The sequence below is a fragment of the Mustela lutreola genome, chromosome 7 (assembly GCF_030435805.1).
Source record: "Mustela lutreola isolate mMusLut2 chromosome 7, mMusLut2.pri, whole genome shotgun sequence".
NCBI classification, from domain to species: Eukaryota; Metazoa; Chordata; class Mammalia; order Carnivora; family Mustelidae; genus Mustela; species Mustela lutreola.
Genome location: NC_081296.1, coordinates 88,116,567 through 88,138,520, shown reverse-complemented (window position 1 = coordinate 88,138,520; position 21,954 = coordinate 88,116,567). Strand labels below are relative to the sequence as shown.

The 21,954-nt window shown below is 37.2% G+C and overlaps 1 protein-coding gene across 9 annotated transcripts in view; it reads right to left on the bottom strand.

Annotated features, from left to right (window-relative positions):
• NUBPL (NUBP iron-sulfur cluster assembly factor, mitochondrial) overlaps positions 1–21,954 on the bottom strand; it is a 251,719-nt gene that overhangs the window by 26,273 nt on the left and 203,492 nt on the right. For all 9 annotated transcript variants that reach the window (XM_059181857.1, XM_059181860.1, XM_059181851.1 and 6 more), the window contains one exon: positions 6,845–6,930. In XM_059181857.1, coding sequence (XP_059037840.1) covers positions 6,845–6,930 — 86 coding nt within the window. The remainder of the gene's footprint in view (positions 1–6,844; positions 6,931–21,954) is intronic.

Sequence of the window (21,954 nt, the reverse complement as noted above, 5' to 3'; positions counted from 1 at the left end):
ACTAGTATCCAAAATCTGCCAAGATTTATCAAGAACTTATCAAGCTCAACACCCAAAGAACAAATAATCCAATCTAGAAATGGGCAGAGGACATGAACAGACATTTCTGCAAAGAAGACATCCAGATGGCCAAAGACACATGAAAAAGTGCTCCACATCACTCAGCATCAGGGAAATACAAATCAAAACCACAATGAGATACCACCTCACACCAGTCAGAATGGCTAAAATTAACAAGTCAGGAAATGACAGATGCTGGCGAGGATGCAGAGAAAGGGGAACCCTCCTACGCTGTTGGTGGGAATGCAAGCTGGTACAACTACTCTGGAAAACAGCATGGACGTTCCTCAAAAAGTTGAAAATAGAGCTACCTTATGACCCAGCAATTGCATTACTGGGTATTTACCCTAAAGATACAAACACAGTGATAGGAAGGGGCATATGCACCCGAATGTTTACAGCAGCAATGTCCACAATAGCCAACCTATGGAAAGAACTTAGATGTCCATCAACAGATGAATGGATAAAGAAGATGTGGTATATATGTACAATGGAATACTATGCAGCCATCAAAAGAAATGAAATCTTGCCATTTGCAATGATGTGGATGGAACTAGAGGGTATTATGCTGAGCAAAATAAGTCAATCAGAGAAAGAAAATTATCACATGATCTCCCTGATATGAAGAATTTGAGAGGCAATGTGGGGGATTTGGGGGATATGGAAGGAAAAAATGAAACGGGATGGGATTGGAAGGGAGACAAATTATAAGAAACTCAATCTCACAGAACAAACTGAGGGTTGCTGGGGGGAGGGGGGTAGGGAGAGGGTGGTTGGGTTATGGACATTGGGGAGGGTATGTGCTATGGTGAGTGCTGTGAAGTGCATAAACCTGGCGATCCACAGACCTGTACCCCTGGAACTAATCATACATTATATGTTAATAAAAAATAAAAATTTAATTTAAAAAAATACCTGTCTTACCATAAGAGAAGTATTTTAAATCTTGATCCAATATAAATGCATACTTATATACATGTACAACTGAGACCAAGTCTTTATGAAATAACACTTTGTCTTCCTAAGAGCAATCTACCCTAATATTGTTTAAAACCTTTGGTTTTGGGGAGCCTGGGTGGCTCAGTCGGTTAAACATCTGCCTTCAACTCAGGCCATGATCCTGGGGTCCTGGGATCAAGTCCCACATCAGGCTGCCTACTCAGAAGAGAGTTTGCTTCTCCCTCTTCCTCTGCTATTGTGCGCTCTCTCTCTCTCTGTCATAAACAAACAAACAAATAAATAGATAATCTTAAAATAAGAATTCTAAAACCTTTGGCTTCATCTTTCACTGTATTGGTTTCATGGCTTATTGGTGGGTCACAACCTGCTGTGTAACTCTGGCCATTGCAAATACTTCCTTAATGCTTTAACTCTCCTGGCCCCTGTCCTTTCTATTCATTTCTACCAAATTAAATATTTTTAAAGCTCTATTCTAATTAAGTCTATTTCCCAACCAACATTATTTATGGACTCCTCTAAAATTCTCAAGAAGCAAGTTCAAATCCTCAGCTGGTTCAAGCTCTACCAAACTTGGGCCTAGCAGAGCCACAATGAAACATGCAACTTCAACTATTGACAAACTGAACAATCTCGAACACAACTTGTGATCTCCTGATTCTTTTCAGACTAAATTCTGTCCCTATTCTCGTCCTCTGATAGGACTATGAAAATCCAACTCCATTCATTTATTCTGTGTATATTTAGTTGAGAGCTATATGTTCTTGGCACAGAGGGAGGTAAGGGGTCCCTTAACTCAGAGCTTACAGCATGGCACTACAAATGCTGTAGTAAAAATGAAAGTACTGACAAATATGAAAACAGTTACAAAAAGGAAAATAGAGTGTTACTAGATCACACACTAGAACGAGTTCACCTAGTTAACAGTCTCTCAGAAAAAGAATGATTTAATCTAAGTAGCAAAGGATAAAAAGGAGCTACCAAGTGAAAAATGAGGGTAAAGGGCTTTCATGTGGAGAAACAGCATGCTCGAGGCCACAAAGAAAGAAACTTTGTGGGAATCTACAAGAAGAAAATGATCAGTCTGGCTGACAGAGAGAATGCAAGACAGAGTGGCCTGTGAGTTGGGGATAAAGACAACAGATTGTGGCTGGCATTATATACCAGGTCAAATGTCTATATGATAAGTATTTATCATATGTCTGCTATACACCAGGTAACTGAACATTTAAGAATAGTTAAGGCATGGGGTGCCAGGATGGCTCAGTGGGTTAAAGCCTCTGCCTTCTGCTCGGGTCATGATCCCAAGTTGTGGGATCAAGCCCCACATCGGGCTCTCTGCTCAGCAGGGAGCCTGTTTCCTCCTCTCTCTCTCTCTGCCTGCCTCTCTGCCTACTTGTGATCTCTATCTGTCAAATAAATAAATAAAATCTTTAAAAAAAAAAAAAAAAAGAATAGTTAAGGCATATTTTCTTGCTTTCCAGAACTCACTTCTTCTGTGGAGAGCCAAACCAGAAATATGTTCAAGTAGTTCAGAGAAAAGATTAACCTTTTTGGGGAGTTTGATAAAAGCTTCCTAGAGAAAGTAATGCCTGCACAGGGATTTGAAACATGAATCTGAGTTCCCAAGCTAACAATGGCCTATCAGGAAAGGGACCAGGATATGCAAAATAACATGGACATGAAAGAAATCATGACTTTTCCATGAAAGCCCTACTTTAATAGCCCAAAGAAGAAATGTCTTGTGTTCTTCAGAATTCAGAACCCCTTCACCATAATAGAGCTAGTCTACAGGATGATAAGGTACTTGGCAAAAAAGGCTTCATTTGTCTTCTTTTTTTTTCTAATCAATAAGGGACCTTATCACAGTATTTTCCTTATAGAAGGCACTCAGTAGGAGTAAATATATATATTTGTAAAATAAACTACTTACTGAATTAAAATTAACTAAGGGATCCTTATGTACAGAAGGAATAAGAGGGGAAATATACTTTAATACTTCAATATATTTATCAGGAGCTGGGAAGGAGACTGCCTGCCCAAGGAGTCAGGGCTGGATAGTGAAATCCCTGTAACTCTACAAGTTCAAATGGTAGAAGAGCTCCAAATTGAGGTACCTGGGCCTCAACTGTAGAAGAAGCAATAAAAATGGGTAAAAATGACATAAGGCAAGAAGTACCCACCGTTCAAAACGTGTAAGATTGAAAAAAATTTATTATTTTAAAAAAAACAGTCTATCTACAAAAACTGAAATAATCCAGGATTTGGCAGAGCTGATATGATTTCAGGCACAGAACAAAGAATTCCACAGTTATCTCTTCTTCTCCTTCACCTATCCAAGCCTTGAGGGTTTTTTTTTTTTCAAGATTTTATGTATTTATTTGTGAGAGTGAGTGAGTGAAAGAGAGAGCACATGAGTGGGGGGAGGGGCAGAGGGAGAAGCAGACTCCCTGCTGAGAAGGGAGCCCTTTGTGGGGCTGGATCCCACGGCCCTGGGGTCATGACCTGTGCTAAAGACAGATTCTTAACCAATTGAGCCACATAGGCACCCCAAGCCTTTAATTTTAAGAAACCATTTAAATCAACTTTAAAATGTTCTTGTAGACATTACTAAACTGTCCATACCAATGAATTTCAATGACATCACTGTTTCCATGGTAACTAATGCACTTCAAAAGGGGCAAAAACAGAAAGCAAGACTAAAAACCAGGAAAAAAATGAAGTGGTATAAACAAAGCATAATATTACTCCTTTGCATTTATGGCACACTTTCTAATTTAAAATGCTCTGCCATTACTTAGACTCCAAGGCTCTTAAATGCCAGAAAGATCTCAGAAATAATCAAATCCACATCGCACTCACAGCCAGGATTCCCTTTACAATGCACCATGGTTGTCCAATTGTTTACAGAACTCATTGCTGGAAAGTTCTCTCATTCACTTGCAAAGATTACAGAGCACCTATCTTGTTCTGCAGGTTTAAGAGATGATTAAGATATTCTACCTCCTTTTAAAATTTTTGCTATTTAGAAATAATTGAAACATAGGGGTGAAAAAAAAGAGGGTTATAATAAAGATACAGGACAATGTTAAAGAGCCAACTTGGAAGGATCATCATTTCTGATGACTTTCACTTGTATTCCATTTCAGCCCCACACACCCATCCATAACCAACCACACCCCGGGCTTTGTCATGACCCAGAACCATTCCAATTCTGCAAACTTAAACCCCAACATTAACTTTCTGTTTACAAACAGCTCTTTCATTCCCTAATACTGCACTAGTCTATGAGCTTTATGCAGCCCAAGATCCTTCACGTGAAGTATTTCCTCGCTGTATTTCCTTGCTGATATCTTTAACTTTCATTTTCAGTGACACCCACCTAGCAACAGCCTAATATGAATGTAGTGACCATCCCCCTTCCCCATTGTTATGTCCCATAGGAGTCTCTGTCTCACCCTTTGTCCCTTTATCCTTGAGTGTAGAGGAAAATCTGTTAGAACAATTATGAGATTGTTGCCTCTTTACTTACAGGGCCATAAGAATCAGGTGCTGTGGATAAGTGAAAATAACCTAAAGACTTAAAGGTACATGTGCTGAATTTGCCAACTATGGTCATTAGACCATAGACTAGTAAAGTGCATGTAAAACCTGCCCCGCAGTCATAGTCACATCAAGTGACAACACTGGCTGAAATAGTCTCTTGGTGTACAAAATAATAATTTACAGAGTGAAGAATAAAAAGTGCTGGTTTCTGCTTTTTTTTTTTTTTAATATTTATTTATTTATTTGGCAGACAGAGATCACAAGTAGGCAGAGAGGCAGAGAGAGAGGAGGAAGCAGGCTACCCGCTGCACAGACAGCCCGATGCAGGGCTCGATCCCAGGACCCTGAGACCGTGACCTGAGCTGAAGACAGAGGCCCCAACCCACTGAGCCACCCAGGAACCCCTGGTTTCTGCTTTTAAAAAACTTTTCCCCCAAGAATTTCATAATGCTTTTAAGTAAACAACATATGCCTCTATCTTCATCTTACAGAATGAGAAATTAAGCATTCACTGATATGCTGATAGGATTACTACTGCCTTTGGAGTGGCAATAACAGACCGTTGGCCCTGTTACATAATTTCTGCTAGAAAGAAGGATTATGTATCATTTGCTCTCATAATTTTTGGCAGATAGCTCTCTAACTTTTTGCTGACTTATATTTTTAAAATCCAATATAAATATTCTTATTTAGTTATTTGGGTAGGTAATACTTGCACCTGGTTTATCTTGGAGGGCATAATAGGAAGTCACATTGCTCAAACTATGTGTTTGAGACATTTTTCTATGGTGCTCATTTGGTTACCATTGCTTTAAAAAAATTTCCAAGCTAAAATTCACAACAGAGAATACAATGGGGGTTTTATCACTCATTTATCCAAATATAAAGACTGGACTTTAATACTTTCTGATCATGGAAATACTCTGAGATTATCCTTATCGGGCTCTTCAATTTTCCTAAGACAATTTTCCTAAGACAATGCTCTCAGATTATCCTTATTGGGCTCTTCAATTTTCCTAAGACTTCAATTTCCCAGTGCAAAGCTCCATGGAGTGTTAATGCCTACAGCTCTGCACTAACCGGCAAGGAGAAGAGATACCTGTCAAAGAGGATCATCTCAACTCCACTACTCTACTGTTTTACACTTCTCAGATGCTCCCCTGAGAGAAAAACATCTATGAGAGTCCATTCATGCTAGTGCATCACTGAATCTCATACCATTTCAGTTTCACTGAAGAATTCAATGAAAGTTATAATTCTTTCCATACCAAAACAAACTCAAAGTGAACATATCATTTGGGGATGGGGAAAAGGAGGAGGGAGAAAGAATCATGAGACCCCTGAAGCTAATTCATGGCTGAAGTCTAAAAAACTCTGCTCTATAAGCTCTAAAATCTATTCCTGAATTAAACTAGGCCACTAGATAGTCATATAGATGGAGGCATCACATTGGCTTTGTACAAAAATGCTTGTTCTAAACCATACTCTGACGTAAGTCCACTTGCTTTTGCTGATGCACACTAGGAGGAAGAAACCTCTATTTATGGTTTAAAAAAAAGGTAATGAGAGTGTGTTTATCATATAAAGGGTTACTTTATTCAGAGAACCTAGGAGAGATTTATGCCTCTCTGGTCTCAGTTGCTGTGCTCTGTCCAACCTTATAGAAATGGGCAGTTTTATAAAGGCCCTACATGGTTGCTAGAAAATTCATGGATTACTTCTGGCATGTATTTAAGTCCCTTAATGGCCTGCAGTTTGTTTACAGATTCACTTCTGTTTCTGATTTTAATTGTGTTTTGTCTTAATACTATTACATTTTTATTTTGTCATATTGCATAGAAAATCCTTGGATATTTTTTAGAAGGTGGTGACCTATGAATGAGTTATGAATGAGACAGATGGAAAAAAATCACCGTTTTCACCTGTCCTCCTATCAGTGCCTTATTCAAGTATCTCCTTCTAAACACTGATGTGGGGGTGTTTTTGTCAATAATATCTGCAAGTATCTGGAGAGGTAGTACTTGGTCACAAAACTCATACCTGAAAGATGTTTCAGAATTCTTCTAAAAATATTTTAATGCAATTAGAATTTTTCTTGATTAATATAATATATATACGTGTTTGCACCTGTATGCATGTTGTTAAAGTAACCATAAAGATGAAGTAGGTTTTTCTACAGATTTCTGTAAGAACTAAATTAAAATTTGGACTGTAATTCTCAATGACTTGTTTCTTCAGTTAGAGTGTTTCATATAATAACAATGAAGCTGTAAATGCTTACAGGCACATGGACTTTTCGAAACATCTCAGCACCCTTGCGTGCATCCATCAGTGCAATGTCCTGGGGTGTGGAGACAATCACAGCACCTAGCCAAGAGAAAACAAAACAAAAAGAAAGTAAAATGATGCCATCATTTAATTCTCTATGGAAAGATTACTTCCATAATTATATTGCTTACATGCTTAAAGAGTACTACATTAACTAGGTAATTTGTATACAGTTTATTTTATTTATTTTTTTTAAATTTATTTATTTGACTGGCAGAGATTACAAGTAGGCAGAGAGGCAGGCAGAGAGAGAGAGGAGGAAGCAGACTCCCCACTGAGCAGAGAGACCGACGTGGGGCTCGATCCCAGGACCCTGGGATCATGACCTGAGCCGAAGGCAGAGGCTTTAACCCACTGAGCCACCCAGGTGCCCCTGTATACAGTTTAGACACATGAATGGGAAAGATGAGGAAATGTCTACCTTGCTCTTGCCTATTTTTGACTCCTCAGTTCTAAAATAATAACTGACTGACCAATGATTCAAGATCACAGATATATCATCAGAACTTTCTTCCAGACAATGCAGTTAGAAGATGCACAAGACAGGCACTACTTTCAAGAAGCTAATAATCTATTTGGAAAATCCAAAAATTAAGGATCACAAAACAATGTGCTAAGCAATGTAACAGAAGTATAAGTATGCCTCTTTGATACTCTGGAGTTAAAAAGGAGAAATAAAGGAAAAGAGAAGTAATTCATTCTATGGGTCAGAAAGGCAAAGATGATAATGCATGGGATGAAAAAGGAGAGAGGGAAGGTTTCAGAGAGAGGTGATTCCTGAGCTGAGTCCTGAAAGTTTGTATTAAAGAAACTCACTAGTGAAGAAGGCCCTATGGAGAATAGTTTGGTGGGTAAAACTAGAAGTTGTGATAGAAACTGAGATGCAAAACAGAGGTGGCCTCGATGAAAGCAGTACCAAAAGTAAGTGGAAATCAAGGCTTTCCTAGGTTTCTACTATGACCCTGCAGAAACCAGATGGTTCTACCATAGTGTTTTGAGAGAAAGTGTTGTGTAAACTTTTAAGTAGAAACACCAGAGGGGAGGTTATGATTTGTAGTTTGTGATTTCTTAAATTTTGTGGGTTCTTCTAGATGATAACCTAAAAAATAATTAAAATAAACATATCCTACGTGACCTGGATGACCATATCTTCTAAATAAATATACATTGACATGATATTTCAGAGCTCCAAACCATCAAATTGGTACCAAGTGATAGTAGTTCATCACAACTTATGAAAAGATAGGTAGTATCAACAATAAATAAGGGACTATAGCAAATGAAGATCATAAGATACTACGAAGTATTGCTGAAGGGATATTTTGAAGTCAAAACAAAGACAAGTAGCAGGGGAACCAAGTTAGCACAAAGCACACTGCAGTACAAGCTTGCCAAACAAAAAATGTGTGCTATAAGAGTTAGCTATAAATTCATCTTGCAATCAGTATTTTCCTTTCAGCCAAAACACACTCTAACTTTACTATTAATGTCATTAATTTTAATTTTATTGATTTTTTAAAGTTTTGCTTTTTTTTACTCTAATGTTTTTAGTTTTTAAAATATTATTTAAGAACTATAAATTTAAGAAATTTACATTTACACATAGTTAAGTAGTCTTATGATAAAAATAAGTCAATATGGGGTATGGAACAAATTATTTTTCCCTCAGAAGGAGGGCCTATTCATTACTCAAGTCTGAGAAACACTACCTTTGGAATTCCAACAGAATCAGAATTCAAATTTTTATTCCATAGCCAACTTCCTCTGTCACTAAGGTAATTACCTTACTCTCTCTGAGATTGGTATTATCATGCCATTTTGTAGATGAGGAAACTAAATTTCAGAGAAATAATTAAATGAAACTAATATACCGAAGATGCCTGACATGATGCCTAGACACAGGATAAACATTCAGTCAATAAAAGGTAGTTGATGTTCTTGTTGCTCATATAATCACATTATCTTTATTACTGTTATTAATAAAATATCTTAGAAGTTGCTGGGAAGGTAAATTCTATACGTACCATCAGGCAGCTCATTCTACTTTTCAAACTGTTCCATGGGTCACTACAGCCTTCTATTTTTATTTGCTCTGCCCAAGGAACCAAAAACTAGTCAATCGTTCTCTTTCCTGTCTTTCAAAGATTGATGGAAATCACATCTCTGTAAAAACTGTACTCAACTCTACTTCACAGATCCAATATATATCCACAATTTGTCACCTTCTAGGTTCTTTTATCAATCTATTTAAACTGTTTTTTCATATCCAGGCATTTGGAAGGAATCAGATTCCAGTACTGCCCCCATCCAGCTGTGTGACTGACCTTTGGCAAGTAACTCAGACTCACTCTAGGACTCAGTTTCCTTAGCTATAACATTAATGCAAGGACTAGACAGTCTCCAAGGTCTCAGCTAGCTCTGATTATATGCTTTAGCACTGCCTCTTAACTATAGTTTCTAAAGCCACTCCTGTTCATCCTGACTGTTCAGTGAACCTATTTAAGTGAATGTGAAATACTATCCTACTCCAAGAATAATGACCTCTCAATCGCAGAGCTACTCTCTTCATGTAAATAAAACCTCCTTGGCTATTTCCACCAAATTCTATCTTAATTATATACCTGTACACAGGGAGTTTTCTATTGCATTAGCCCTAAAAAGCACTTTTAGCTTTCACAGGATATACTCATTTTATTATTCTAAATTACCTTTGTCTACTATTTGTATTACCACTGTATAATACAATTTCATGGACAGTTATGATTTTTCTCATTTTTTAATCAAACAAAACTGCTATAATGCTATGTACAAAATAGGCACTTAACAAAAAATAGGTGATTTAAATAATTTTCTTTTATTTTCAAATCATCTATCCTGGACTACTGCTGCATGAACTCTTAGTGGGTAACTCCTTGAACTAGGAGTTAAGAGCTCTGGATTCTGGCTCTGTTTACTATGTCTTTGTAACTATACAACCTTGAATAGTTCACTAAATCTCGATACATCTCAATGAACTCTTCTAAAAAATCCACCTATTTCCATTGTTCCTATTTAACTTAAAGAGATATCCCATTTAAAAAAAAAAAAAAAAAGAATGTGAAAGTGTTATAAAAATATTTGGTGACATTATTTTGATAGCTATAAGATCCTAGAGAGAAGGACTGAAGTGCCTTGGTTTTTCTCTGTACTTAACCCTAACACAGTATCACAAGTAAGCATCCAAAACATTTGAGTTTCTCTGTAATCTAAATAGTACCATTCATACACCAATTAATAACAACTTTTTTAAAAAAGATTTTATTTATTTATTTGACAAAGACAGACTGTGAGAGAGGGAATACAAGCAGGGGGAGTGGAAGAAGCAGGCTTCCTGCCAATCAGGAAGCCCAATGTGGGGCTCGATCCCACAACCCTGGGATCATGAGCTGAGCCACTTAATTTAACCAACTGAGCCATCCCGGTGCACCTAGTAACAACTTTTTGACAAGGACAATGAACATCTTCTATGTCTCATCAAATACTTACAAGATGTAAACATTCCATTAGAACAACTAACCATATATATAAAAGATTTTTGCGGGGTGCCTGGGTGCTTCAGTTGGTTAAGCATCTGCCTTTGACTCAGGTCATGATCCCAGGGTCCTGGAATTGAGCTCCACACCGGGCCCCTTGCTCATTGGGAAGCCTGCTTCTCCCTCTCCCGCTGCCCACTCTCCTTCATGCTGGTATGTAGGTGCTCTCTCTCACTCTCAAATAAATAAAATCCGTATAAGAGTTCTTTTGCTGAAGTACATGTTCTTAAATAATTAAGTTCTTAATCACAATGTAATCAGTCTTTAGGATTATTCGGAAAAAAAATTTCTAGCCTTCTTTGAAGAATACAAAAACAACTGGCTCATGCAAAAATCACTATTTCTTTTGTTGTATCAATTTTTATTTTATTTTTAATATTTTATTTATTTGTCAGAGAGAGAGGGCATGCAAGCTCAAACAGGGGGAGTGGCTCACAGAGGGAGAAGCAGGCTCTCCACTTAGCAAGGAGCCTGATGTGGGACTCGAACCCAGGACCCGAGATCATAACCTGAGCCAAAGGCAGATGCTTAACAGACTGAGCCACTCAGGCATGCCTAACATACCAAATTTTAATACATCATACAAGTAACCATTTCAGATAGCCCTACAATGACTTTTAAAATGTAGAAGGAAATAAAGCAAGCAACAAACAAAACCTATGTTAAAATTAAATTTAATCGTTACTCATCAATCTGTGTCTTACAATCTAGATTTTAAAATTTTCAAGGAATTATATCAATTTTTTTCTTGTTACCATATCTCATTTCTTAAAATATGGTCTCTAAATCTGTTATTACATTTTATCTTTATGATTCTTGGCTGTCTACCTCATAAATTTTCATTTTTATCAGGGCAATAACCAATATGAACTAATCCAAATTTTTCCCCTTTAATACCATCACTGATGATGTCACTTCAGTTTTCTGATGGGAGGGTTAGTTGGGAAACTTGTGCTCTCTTTACTGACAACAAGGAATGTTAGTAGTAACAAAGAGAAGGCTCAGTTTGTAATAAATGGAAGTATCTTCTGGGGGTAAAACACAGTATCATAAAAACCCCTATCTCAAGAATCCCAGGGAGAATTTTCTAACCATTTTCTAGAGTAAATGTCTAAGTCCAAGCAATTAAATAATATTTTTAAATGTTATCTTCCAAGTTGTAATCTTTTTAAAAGGTCCAACTAACATTTACTATAAAAGATTATCTCGCAGATTCTGGCAAGTATGTAAACATCCTAAACAATAATTATTCAGAGTATTGTTTTAATTGCTAATTATCTTGACTATTAAAAAGAAAATCTGTAACTGTATATCTGAATTTTGGTCAGAGTTCAGAGTAGTGAAACATTTGAAATTGATTATTCCAGATGTTGAGCTGATCATAATGATACCAGTGTGGAACTACTCAACTATGCCACGTTAAGTCTCAGGGTATAAATTATATCTAATTCCCATGCTTGATTGAGAACTTCAGTGTTGGAACCCAATATGTGCAACAAAAACTGCTCATACCTAGATGAGTAACTACATACTTTACAACTTTTGAGTATATCAATATAAAGTCAATTAAGACTTAAAAGAATAAATTAACTGCTATTGTTTGTTTGTTTGTTTTGTTTTTTTAAGTAGGCTCCATGCCCAGCATAGGGCCCAGTGTGGGGATCGAACTCATGACCTAGGCTGAAATCAAGTCGGACATTTAAACCACCCAGGAGGCCCAAATTAACTATTCTTAATGTTCACAGAACTCTAATATTTAGTGGTGCTGATTCTCTTAGATACTTGCAGTAAAATAACCATTCAACTTCTGTTAGTCTAACATAAATAATACCAAATATATCATTGTTTATTAACTATAAAGTAGATTAGCTTTGGCATTTTTTTAGCTCCTCCTTTCTCCTCTGTAGCCCCCAAATTCCTTAATTATAAAAATTATTTGCTGTAAGATCAAAGAAAGTCCACTAATACTAGATGTAATTAAATAAAACATGATTAAAAAGGTAAATCTATCCAAAATGTACCCACAGACTGTGTTTCAACAGGAAATATAAATAATTCTTTCATGAATCAGTTTTGGACTCTATACTCCATTCCAACAGAGAACTGACTATAGTCACAAAGGGGATATGTTTTACTAATCTAAAGATCAATCATTATTTTGCTCACTTTAGAAATGAATTATGGCACAGGAAGTTTGTAAATGGCTGCCAAAAAGAATTATAAAAACACTGTAATTAGTGGAAACCACAGTATTTCAAAATTACTCATGAGAGAGAGTGTGCTCTTCAGAACTTTAATAAGAATTCAAGTTTGTCAAAGGAATCTAGATGTGTCTGCCACTTAGGGACAAAGACTGGCTCTTCAATAACAGAGTTAACAGGTAATGGGGCTTCCAATCACCTCATCTTAATGATGTTAATAAAGAATTCACCAGGGCTATCCAGACTGCTGGTCACTAAGGAACCATCTGGGACAAGTGAGACTTTCAGAGATTTTAAAGAGCTTGGGCTGGAAACAAACAGCTCATACTCTTCACTCATGCTCTCTTGCTCTTTTATTCTTTTCTTCCCCTCACTTTTGATGTTTCCAGTAAAGTTAAGATAAAACCCTTGCTTCTTTCCAGTCTTGACTCCATCCTTAATCGGATCAGTAAACACCTTGGGGAACCTACTTGTTGTATACCTATGTTTCTACAACAGAAAGAAAGCTCTTTTGCTCTTCCATGATAGTCTGTTCATATTGTACTCTTAGATTTAATATTTTACATTTCAAATTCTGTTAGATGCACATATAGTTCAGTCTGCCCATGCTTACAGTGAGCCACCACCAAAGGCTGTTTGTTTAATAATGAATCACATTCCTTTTATACATATTCTTTCTCTAATATAAACTCTAGAGAGGAGAATTACTACTCCCTGATTACCCTAACTTTATTTAAGCAGGTATGTCTCAGGAAATAGAGACTGAGACTTAATATGGAAAAGCTTTGTTCCATTTCCAAATACCATCATACTTGAACGTAAAAACAATCTTCAGAGCTAAGCTTCAGATTCTAATCAAATTTCTAAAATGTATGATCAAGCGCAAAAACTTTTAAGTGATGGATTGTAGAACTTGTACTTTTTCTATATACAAATAGTTAATGAATTTAAAAGTAGCTTTTAATATGACCCTGACTAACCATCGGCCATTATACTATTCATTGAACTTTAAAACATTAAGGAATTTTAGCTGTAAGTTATATATCATGAAGGAAGTACCCAGAAATTCTTAAACAATGAAACTGAATGAACTACCTCAGAAGCTTCCCAACCAAACACAAGCTAAATGATTCAGGAATTCAAATGTCAGATAGGTTGGTCAAGACAAAGTGATTCTGAAAACCAATTATATAAGAATCATTTGAGGAAAATTTTAAAATCCTGGATCTTTCCATGTCATAGTTCAGAATTTGTTAATTCTCAGACTATTTCTTTGAACTATTAAGTGATATGTTATAACTTCCACCTATAAAATATGTTAATGTAAATATAAAGCCCCAAAAAGCTTATTTCTTTAAAATTTAGATTGAAAATACTGTTGTTCATTAACCAATGACATCATATTTAATTTTATAATTTAATTCCTAATGTAACAAAGACTGAAGTTCCAGACTGAATACCAGAAATCCCCTAAACAATAAAACCCTGGAATAGTTTCTATTCTTTAACACCTGGCTACAATTTGTGTAACAAAAGGACATATTTATTTTGAAAAGAATTCTTATAATTTGACAAATAAAACAATAATTCTCTCCTCTATCATGTAACTCTTGACAAATATCCATTCATTTTAACTCTGCCCAATATTTGCATGGAAATACAGTACACATGGAAGAAGTCCAAAATTGACTGTCTCCTTCAAAGTTCCATTCTGCAAATTGAAAACATAAATGAAGATTTAATATCTTTGAATAGGAACAGCTATGACCTAAGTTTTCTACTTTTGAAGTATCAGCATGTTTCTAGCTTTACAGTTTGAGGTCATTATAAAATGTAATTTTATATTGTTTATATTAAATGTAAGGGAAGCAAAGCACTAAAATCCAAAATAGCCAAACATTTTTCTTTCAGTTTAATAGTTTTTCAAAAGATCAGGACTGGATCTTAAAAGAATTACTCTTTTAAATTTGAAAACAATTCTAATAAGGAAAAGAAATAGCTATACAAGAAAAAATTAAAAATATTTCATTTAGATTACCTAAGTGAAACCACTGTGCTCCTTTTGCTCTGAGAGAGTAAATACCAAATAACAAGGAAACTATTTCAAGTGATGGCCTAAGGTAATTCACTTACACAACAATAGTAACAATAAGCTTCTGATCCTCCCAAACCCAACAGGTTTTCATGTTATCAAAACAACTGTCCAAATTAGTAATCAAAGAGTGTTACCTGAAAAGAGATCACTGATTAGGCCAAACTACTGGTGGAGGCAAAAACTCTAGTGTGGACTTGTACAGCTTTTTCTCATGTATCTCTGATGAATGAATCGGTTACTGTAGCAATAAGCCCAATGCCTTTCACAAGCAATAAATGCCTTTCATTTTAAACAATGACTGAAATATTAAGGTGCCTTAATTTAAAATTCCTACCTCATCTCATTTAAATGAATGACAGGCAGAAAGGCTTCTGGCTTTCCTTCTGACCACAGGGGCCAGACAGAAAGGGTCATGAAAGAAAGGTCAATACCTCATTTTTGTAATGTAAACACCAGTTTGCTAGAGCAGCTTCTCTTGAGCCCATGGACATTCAGCATATTATCTAGCTGACTACTCTGCCATATACAGTAACTCCCTCTCTAGGAAAAAGAAATCAAAGCAGGACCCACACTAGAACTATCTGGCTGTTTTCTGTTTCACTTCTGCTCCTCCCTGAAAGAAAAAGAGAACAAAGAAGGGACCATGATGGCTCCCCTCTCCAGTGTTCAATCTTTGTCCATTCTATTATAATAAGTTTCCAAAAATTTCACTCCTACATCAATTTTTACTTAATAAAGGGCAACTTCTTTTCATAACTCTATCCTATCAAAATAAATTCTTTTATACATTACTCCCCACTATACAGAATATACTTATGTCACTGCTGATCTACAAATAAATAGTCTGTTCATAAACCTGATGACAGTACAATTTTGCCTTGTGATCGTATGGATTTTCACGACTTTGACTTTATTACTGGTATCTGTATTATCCACAAATCTTTGCTTTGTATTTCATCTACTGCAAGCCACTAATTCACAATTATAATGAGGACCAGAAGAAGAAGAGAAGCTGTTTTAGTTATTTTCCACTTGTTGCACTTCATCTCCTTCCCCCCACCAAGTTCTGCTTCATTCTTCACCCCTCTCTGTCCTGACCAGTGTCTGGGTAGCTGACCTCTGTGGACTGTACCACCTGAGTTTTCTTACCTTTTGGCTTCCAATGGGGAATCTGCCAGTAGGAGGCACCTGCAGGATATGAGACTGAGAGGAAAAAGAGGCTGAAGTATTATTACCTACCTCATACACCACTCATTCGCTGCCTTGCAGCAGTTCTGGCCATGGCTTAGTTCCTCTGTGGCCACACTTCCAAGAGGCGGACCCTCTTCCATGGCTCAAGCAGCCTCTAGGTTCTACTGATACAGTTCATCCCTTGGCCCCATTAGGCAGAGGGGACAGTAATGACTTCTTGTCACTAGTCTCTGGGTACTTCATCCTCTCTTGCTGGTTTCCTTAATGCTGCCTACACCTCTATTACCAGTCCCTTCATTAACTTCATTCTGTTATTCCTTTTAAGGTATGTCATCTGTTTCCTGCCCAGACCCTGATTAATATAGCATCTGAATACAAATAACTTACTAAAACTCTCCAGTGTCTTGAATAAGAAAATATGCTTCACATAAAAATGTGAAGCATCAACTTTTCACTTAATTTCAAGAGTTAAAATCAAATTCAGATAGTCTTTATATAGTCATGAAGAGGACCTCAGTTCAAGCAAAGGAAGAAAGAAAAAAATTAGGTAACATCTTTTAGAATTCAAGTATCACTACATGCAAATATTTTCCAAATATTCAAGGTACTTATAATGTTCATCAAAGAAATATTAATCCTCTTCTACTATGGAAGAGCAGATAAAGGTCTGAAAATTCCCAGGAAGGTACTCAAGGGAGAGTGGGGCCAGACAGTGGAGGAGTAGGGGACCCTATTTCCAGAGCTAGATATCTACCAGACCACTCTGAACAACCACAATATCAGCCTGAGATGTAAGAAGATATATTAAGATCTATACCAACAAATTATCACCAGTTGGTTTCGAGGCATGAAGCAGAAAGCCATGATTCCAATCTTCTACTGGAAGATAAATGGAAGGGAAAGGGAGCCTCTGGATCCTGGGCCATAGGCGTGCTAAAGCCTCCTGTGCTGGGGACTGGGCACAGACAGGTAGGTAGGGTAGGTAGCCATAGGGAAAGGACGTTAGGGCAACCCCCAGACTGAAATCTGGAGCTACAGGGCGCATGTGCAAATTAGGAGCAGCAAATTTAGAAGCATAAAGGGGAGAGACGTCCCTGGACCTGGAAGCAAGGGCTGGGAGGGCTGCTATGGGGCACACAACCCAGGATGCTGCAGCTTTTAGCAGCACAGATGAAAAACAGAAGCAGTATGGCCTGGAGAGATCACTAGAGAACAGACTCCAATCTCTCTGTTCTGAGATACTGTCACTTCTGCTCTGACTCCTGGAAGAGATGCAGAAAGCTACCAGATAAAGACCCCAGAGAAGAAAAGCCCTCCAAAAATGGTTTTCACTAAGCCCATCCCCCAACAGGGGGCAGGGCAACTCTGCCTAAACAGCATTGTCTGAGCAAGAGCACAGCAGGTCCCTGCCCCAGAAGACAGGCTGAAAGATCAAGAGGCCAGCAACCCTAAGGTCCCTTATAAAACAGGTGCCATCTTGCTTGGGTTGTAGGCAATAATTTGGACTCTGTACATTCCCTCAACTACTCCTCAACAGAATGACTAAGAGGAGGAACCCCCAACACAGGAAAAGTTCAGAGACTGTGACTTCTGCTACAGAACTAACAGATATGGAATAAGCAAGATGTCAGAAACAGACTTCAGGGTAATAGTTATGTAGACAACAGCTATAATGGAGAAAATCATTAATGGCAACATAGATTCTCTAAAAGCAGAAGTGAGAGCTGATCTGGCAGGACATAAAAATTATATCAATGAGATCCAATCAAATCTAGACACTCTAACAGCTAGTGGTAAATGAAGCAGAAGAACGAATTAGTGATCTAGAAACAAACTGAAAGAAAAGAAGGGTCAAGAGGAGACCTGAACAAACAGCTTAGAATTCATGAAAACAGAATTAGAGAAATAAATGATGCCATGAAATGTTCCAATGTCAAAATTATTGGGATCCCTGAGTGGGGAGAGAGAGAGAGAGAGAGAACTAGAAGATATATCTGAGCACATCCTAGCTGAGAGCTTCCCTAATCTGGGGAACAAAACAACCATTCATATCCAGAGGCAGAGAGAACACCTCCCAAGATCAAGGAGAATAAACCAACATCCTAGCATGTAATATTAAAACTCTTAGAGAAGCAAGCTTCCTGCTAGAGCAGAGAGCTTAGTGTGGTGCTCCATCCCAGGACCCTGCAATCATGACTGGAGTTGAAGGCAGATGCTAATCGACTGAGCCACCCAGGTGCCCCCGAGAACCATCTTTCATGCCCAACCGACCACAAAAGAAAGCTGGGGTAGCAATTCTCATGTCAGACAAATCAGATTTTAAGCTAAAGACTGTAGTCAGAGATACAGAAGGATACTATATCATTCTTAAACGGTCCATCCAACAAGATATGACAATTGTAAATATCTATGCCCCAGCCAACTATATAAACCAACTACATAAACCAACTGGTTCATGAAAATAAAGAGACACGTTGATAATAATATGGTAATTGCAGGAGACCTTAACACTCCACTCTCAGCAACAGACAGATTATCTAAGCAGAAAATCAACAAAAAAATGAGAGCTTTGAATGACACACTGGACCAGGTAGACCTCATAGATATATACAGAACGTTCCACCCTAAAGCAACAGAATACTCATTCTTCTTGAGTGCACATGGAATTTTCTCCAGAATAGACCATACACTGGGTCACAAATCAGGTCTCAACTGGTAAGAAAAGACTGAGATAATTCCCTGAATATTTTCAGACTACAATGCTTTGAAACTGGAACTCAATCACAAGAAAAAGTTTCGAAAAAATTCAAACACATGGAAGCTAAAGACCATCTTACTCAAGAGTATTTGGATCAACCAGGAAATCAAAGAAGAACTTAAATAATTCATGGAAACCAATGAAAACAAAAGCACATTGGTTCAAAACCTATGGGATATGGCAAAGGTGGTCCTAAGGGAGAAATACATAGCCATCCAAGCCTCCCTCAAAAAAGAAAAAGAAAAGTCCTGAATACACAAACTATCTTTACACCTTAAAGAATGGGAGAATCAACAACATATTAAGCCTAACTCATGCACAAGAAGGGAAATAATTAAGATTACAGCAGAGATCAATGAATTAGGAAACCAGAAATACAGTAGAATGCATCAATTAAACTAGAAGCTGGTTCTTTGAAAGAATTAATAAAATAGATGAACCACTGGCCAGACTTACCCAAAAGAAAAGTGAAAAGGCCCAAATTAATAAAATTATGAATGAAAGAGGAAAGGTCCCAACTAACACCAAGGAAATAGAAACAATTATCAGAAATTATTATTAACACCTATATGCCAATAAGTTAAGCAATCTGGAAGAAATGGATGCATTCCTGGAAACCTATAAATTTCCAAGACTGAACAAGGAAGAAACTGACAACCTGAACAGACCAAAAACCAGTAATCAGATTGAAGCAGTGACCAAACACCTCCCAAAACACAAGAGTCCAGGACCTGATGGACTCCCAGGGGAATTCTACTTAACATTCAAAGAAGAAATAAAACCTATTCTCCTGAAGCTGTTTCAAAAAATAGAAACAGAAGGAGAACTTCCGGATTCTTTCTCTGAGGCCAGCATTACCTTGATCCCCAAACCAGGTAAAGACCCTATCAAAAAGGAAAATTTTAGACCAATATCCCTGATGAATATGGATGCCAAAATTCTAAACAAGATCCTAGCTAATAGGATCCAACAGTACGTTAAAAGGATTATCCACCATGACCAGGTGGGATTTATCCATGGGATGCAAAGATGGTTCTACTTTCACAAATCAATCAGTGTGATAGAACAAATTAATAAGAGAAGAGAGAAGAACCACATGATTCTCTCAATTGATGCAGAAAAAGCATTTGAGAAAATACAGCATTCTTTCTTGAACTCTTCAGAGTATAAGGATAGAGAGAATATTCCTCAATTTCATAAAATCCATCTATGAAAAACCCACAGCAAATATCACTCTCAATGAGGAAAAGCTGAGAGCCTTTCCCTTAAGATCAGGAACATGACAAGGATGCCCGCTCTCACCACTATAGTTCAACATAGTACCAGAAGTCTTAGAAACAGCAATCAGACAACAAAAGGAAATAAAAGGTATTCAAATTGCAAAGAAGAAGTCAAACTCTCTCTCTTCACAAATGATATGATAATTTATGTGGAAAACCCAAAAGATTCCACCCCCAAATTATTAGAAGTCATAGAGCAATTCAGTAATATGGCAGTATACAAAATCAATGCACAAAAATCAGCTGCTTTCTTATATACTAACAATGAAACTGTAGAAAGAGAAATTAAAGAATCAATTTTGTTTGCAATAGCACCAAAAACCAGAAGATACCTTGGAATAAACCTAGCCAAAGAAGTAAACAATCTATACTCTAGGAACCATAGAACACTTGTGAAATAAATTGAAGATGACACAAAAAGATGGAAAAAACATTCCATGCTCATGGATTAGAAGAATAAACATTGTTAAAATGTCTATGCTGCCCAGAGCAATCTACGCCATCCTGATCAATACCATTGGGATTTTTCAAAGTGCTGGAACAAAAAATTCTAAAATTTGTATGGAACCAGAAAAGACCCCAAATTACCAAAGAAATGTTGAAAAAGAAAAACATAGCTGGGGGCATCACGTTGCCTGACTTCAAGCTATTCTACAAAGCCATGATCACCAAGACAGCATGGTACTGGCACAAAAACAGACACATGGACCAATGGAACAGAATAGAGAGCCCAGATATGAACCCTCAAGTCTATGGTCAAATAATCTTTGGCAAAGCAGGAAAAAATATCCAATGGAAAAGTCTCTTCAATAATCGGTGCTGGGAAAATTGGACAGCTATATACAGAAGAATGAAACTAGACCATTCTCTTACACCATACACAAAGATAAACTCAAAATGGATGAAAGACCTCAACGTGAGACAGGAGTCCATCAAAATTCTAGAGGAGAAGAGAAGCAGTAACCTCTTTGACATCAGCCACAGCAACTTCTTTCAAGACATATCTCCAAAGGCAAGGGAAACAAAAGTGAAAATGAATATTTGGGACTTCATCAAGATAAAAAGCTTCTGCACAGCAAAGGAAACAATCAACAAAACAAAGCAACAACTCACAGAATGGGAGAAGATATTTGCAAATGACACCACAGATTAAGGGCTGGTATTCAAGATACATACAAATGGCTAACAGACACATGCAAAATGTTCATCATCATTAGCTACCAGGAAATTCATATCAAAACCACACTGAGATACCACCTTACACTAGTCAGAATGGCAAAAATTAACAAGCCAAGAAACAACAAATATTGTAGAGGCTGTGGAGAAAGGGGAACACTCTTACACTGTTGGTGGGAATGCAAGCTGGTTACAGCCACTTTGGAAAACAGTGTGGAGGTTTCTCAAAAAATTAAAAATAGAACTACACTATGACCTGGCAATTGCACTACCGGGTATTTATCCCAAAGATACAGATGTCATAAAAAGAAGGCCCATATGCACCCTAACATTCATAGCAGGAATGGCCACAGTAGGCAAACTGTGGAAAGAGCACACATGCCCTTCAACAGATGAATGGATAAAGAAAATGTGTATTAAAAAAAAAAGAAGAAGAAGAAGAAGATGTGTATATTCAATGGAATATTACTCAGCTATCAGAAAGGACGAATACCTAGCTTTTGCATCACCGTGGATGGGACTAGAGGAGATTATGCTAAGTGAAATAAGCCAAGCAGAGAAAGTCAATTATCATACGGTTTCACTTATTTGTGGAACATAAGGAATAGCATGGAGGACATTAGGAGAAGGAAGGGAAAAGTGAAGGAGGGAAAATCAGAGGGGGAGAGGAACCATGACAGACTATGGACTTCAAGAAACAAACAGGGTTTGGAGGGTGGGGTGGATGGGTTAGCCTGGTGATGGGTATTAAGGAGGCTATATTGCATGGAGCACTAGCTGTTACATGCAA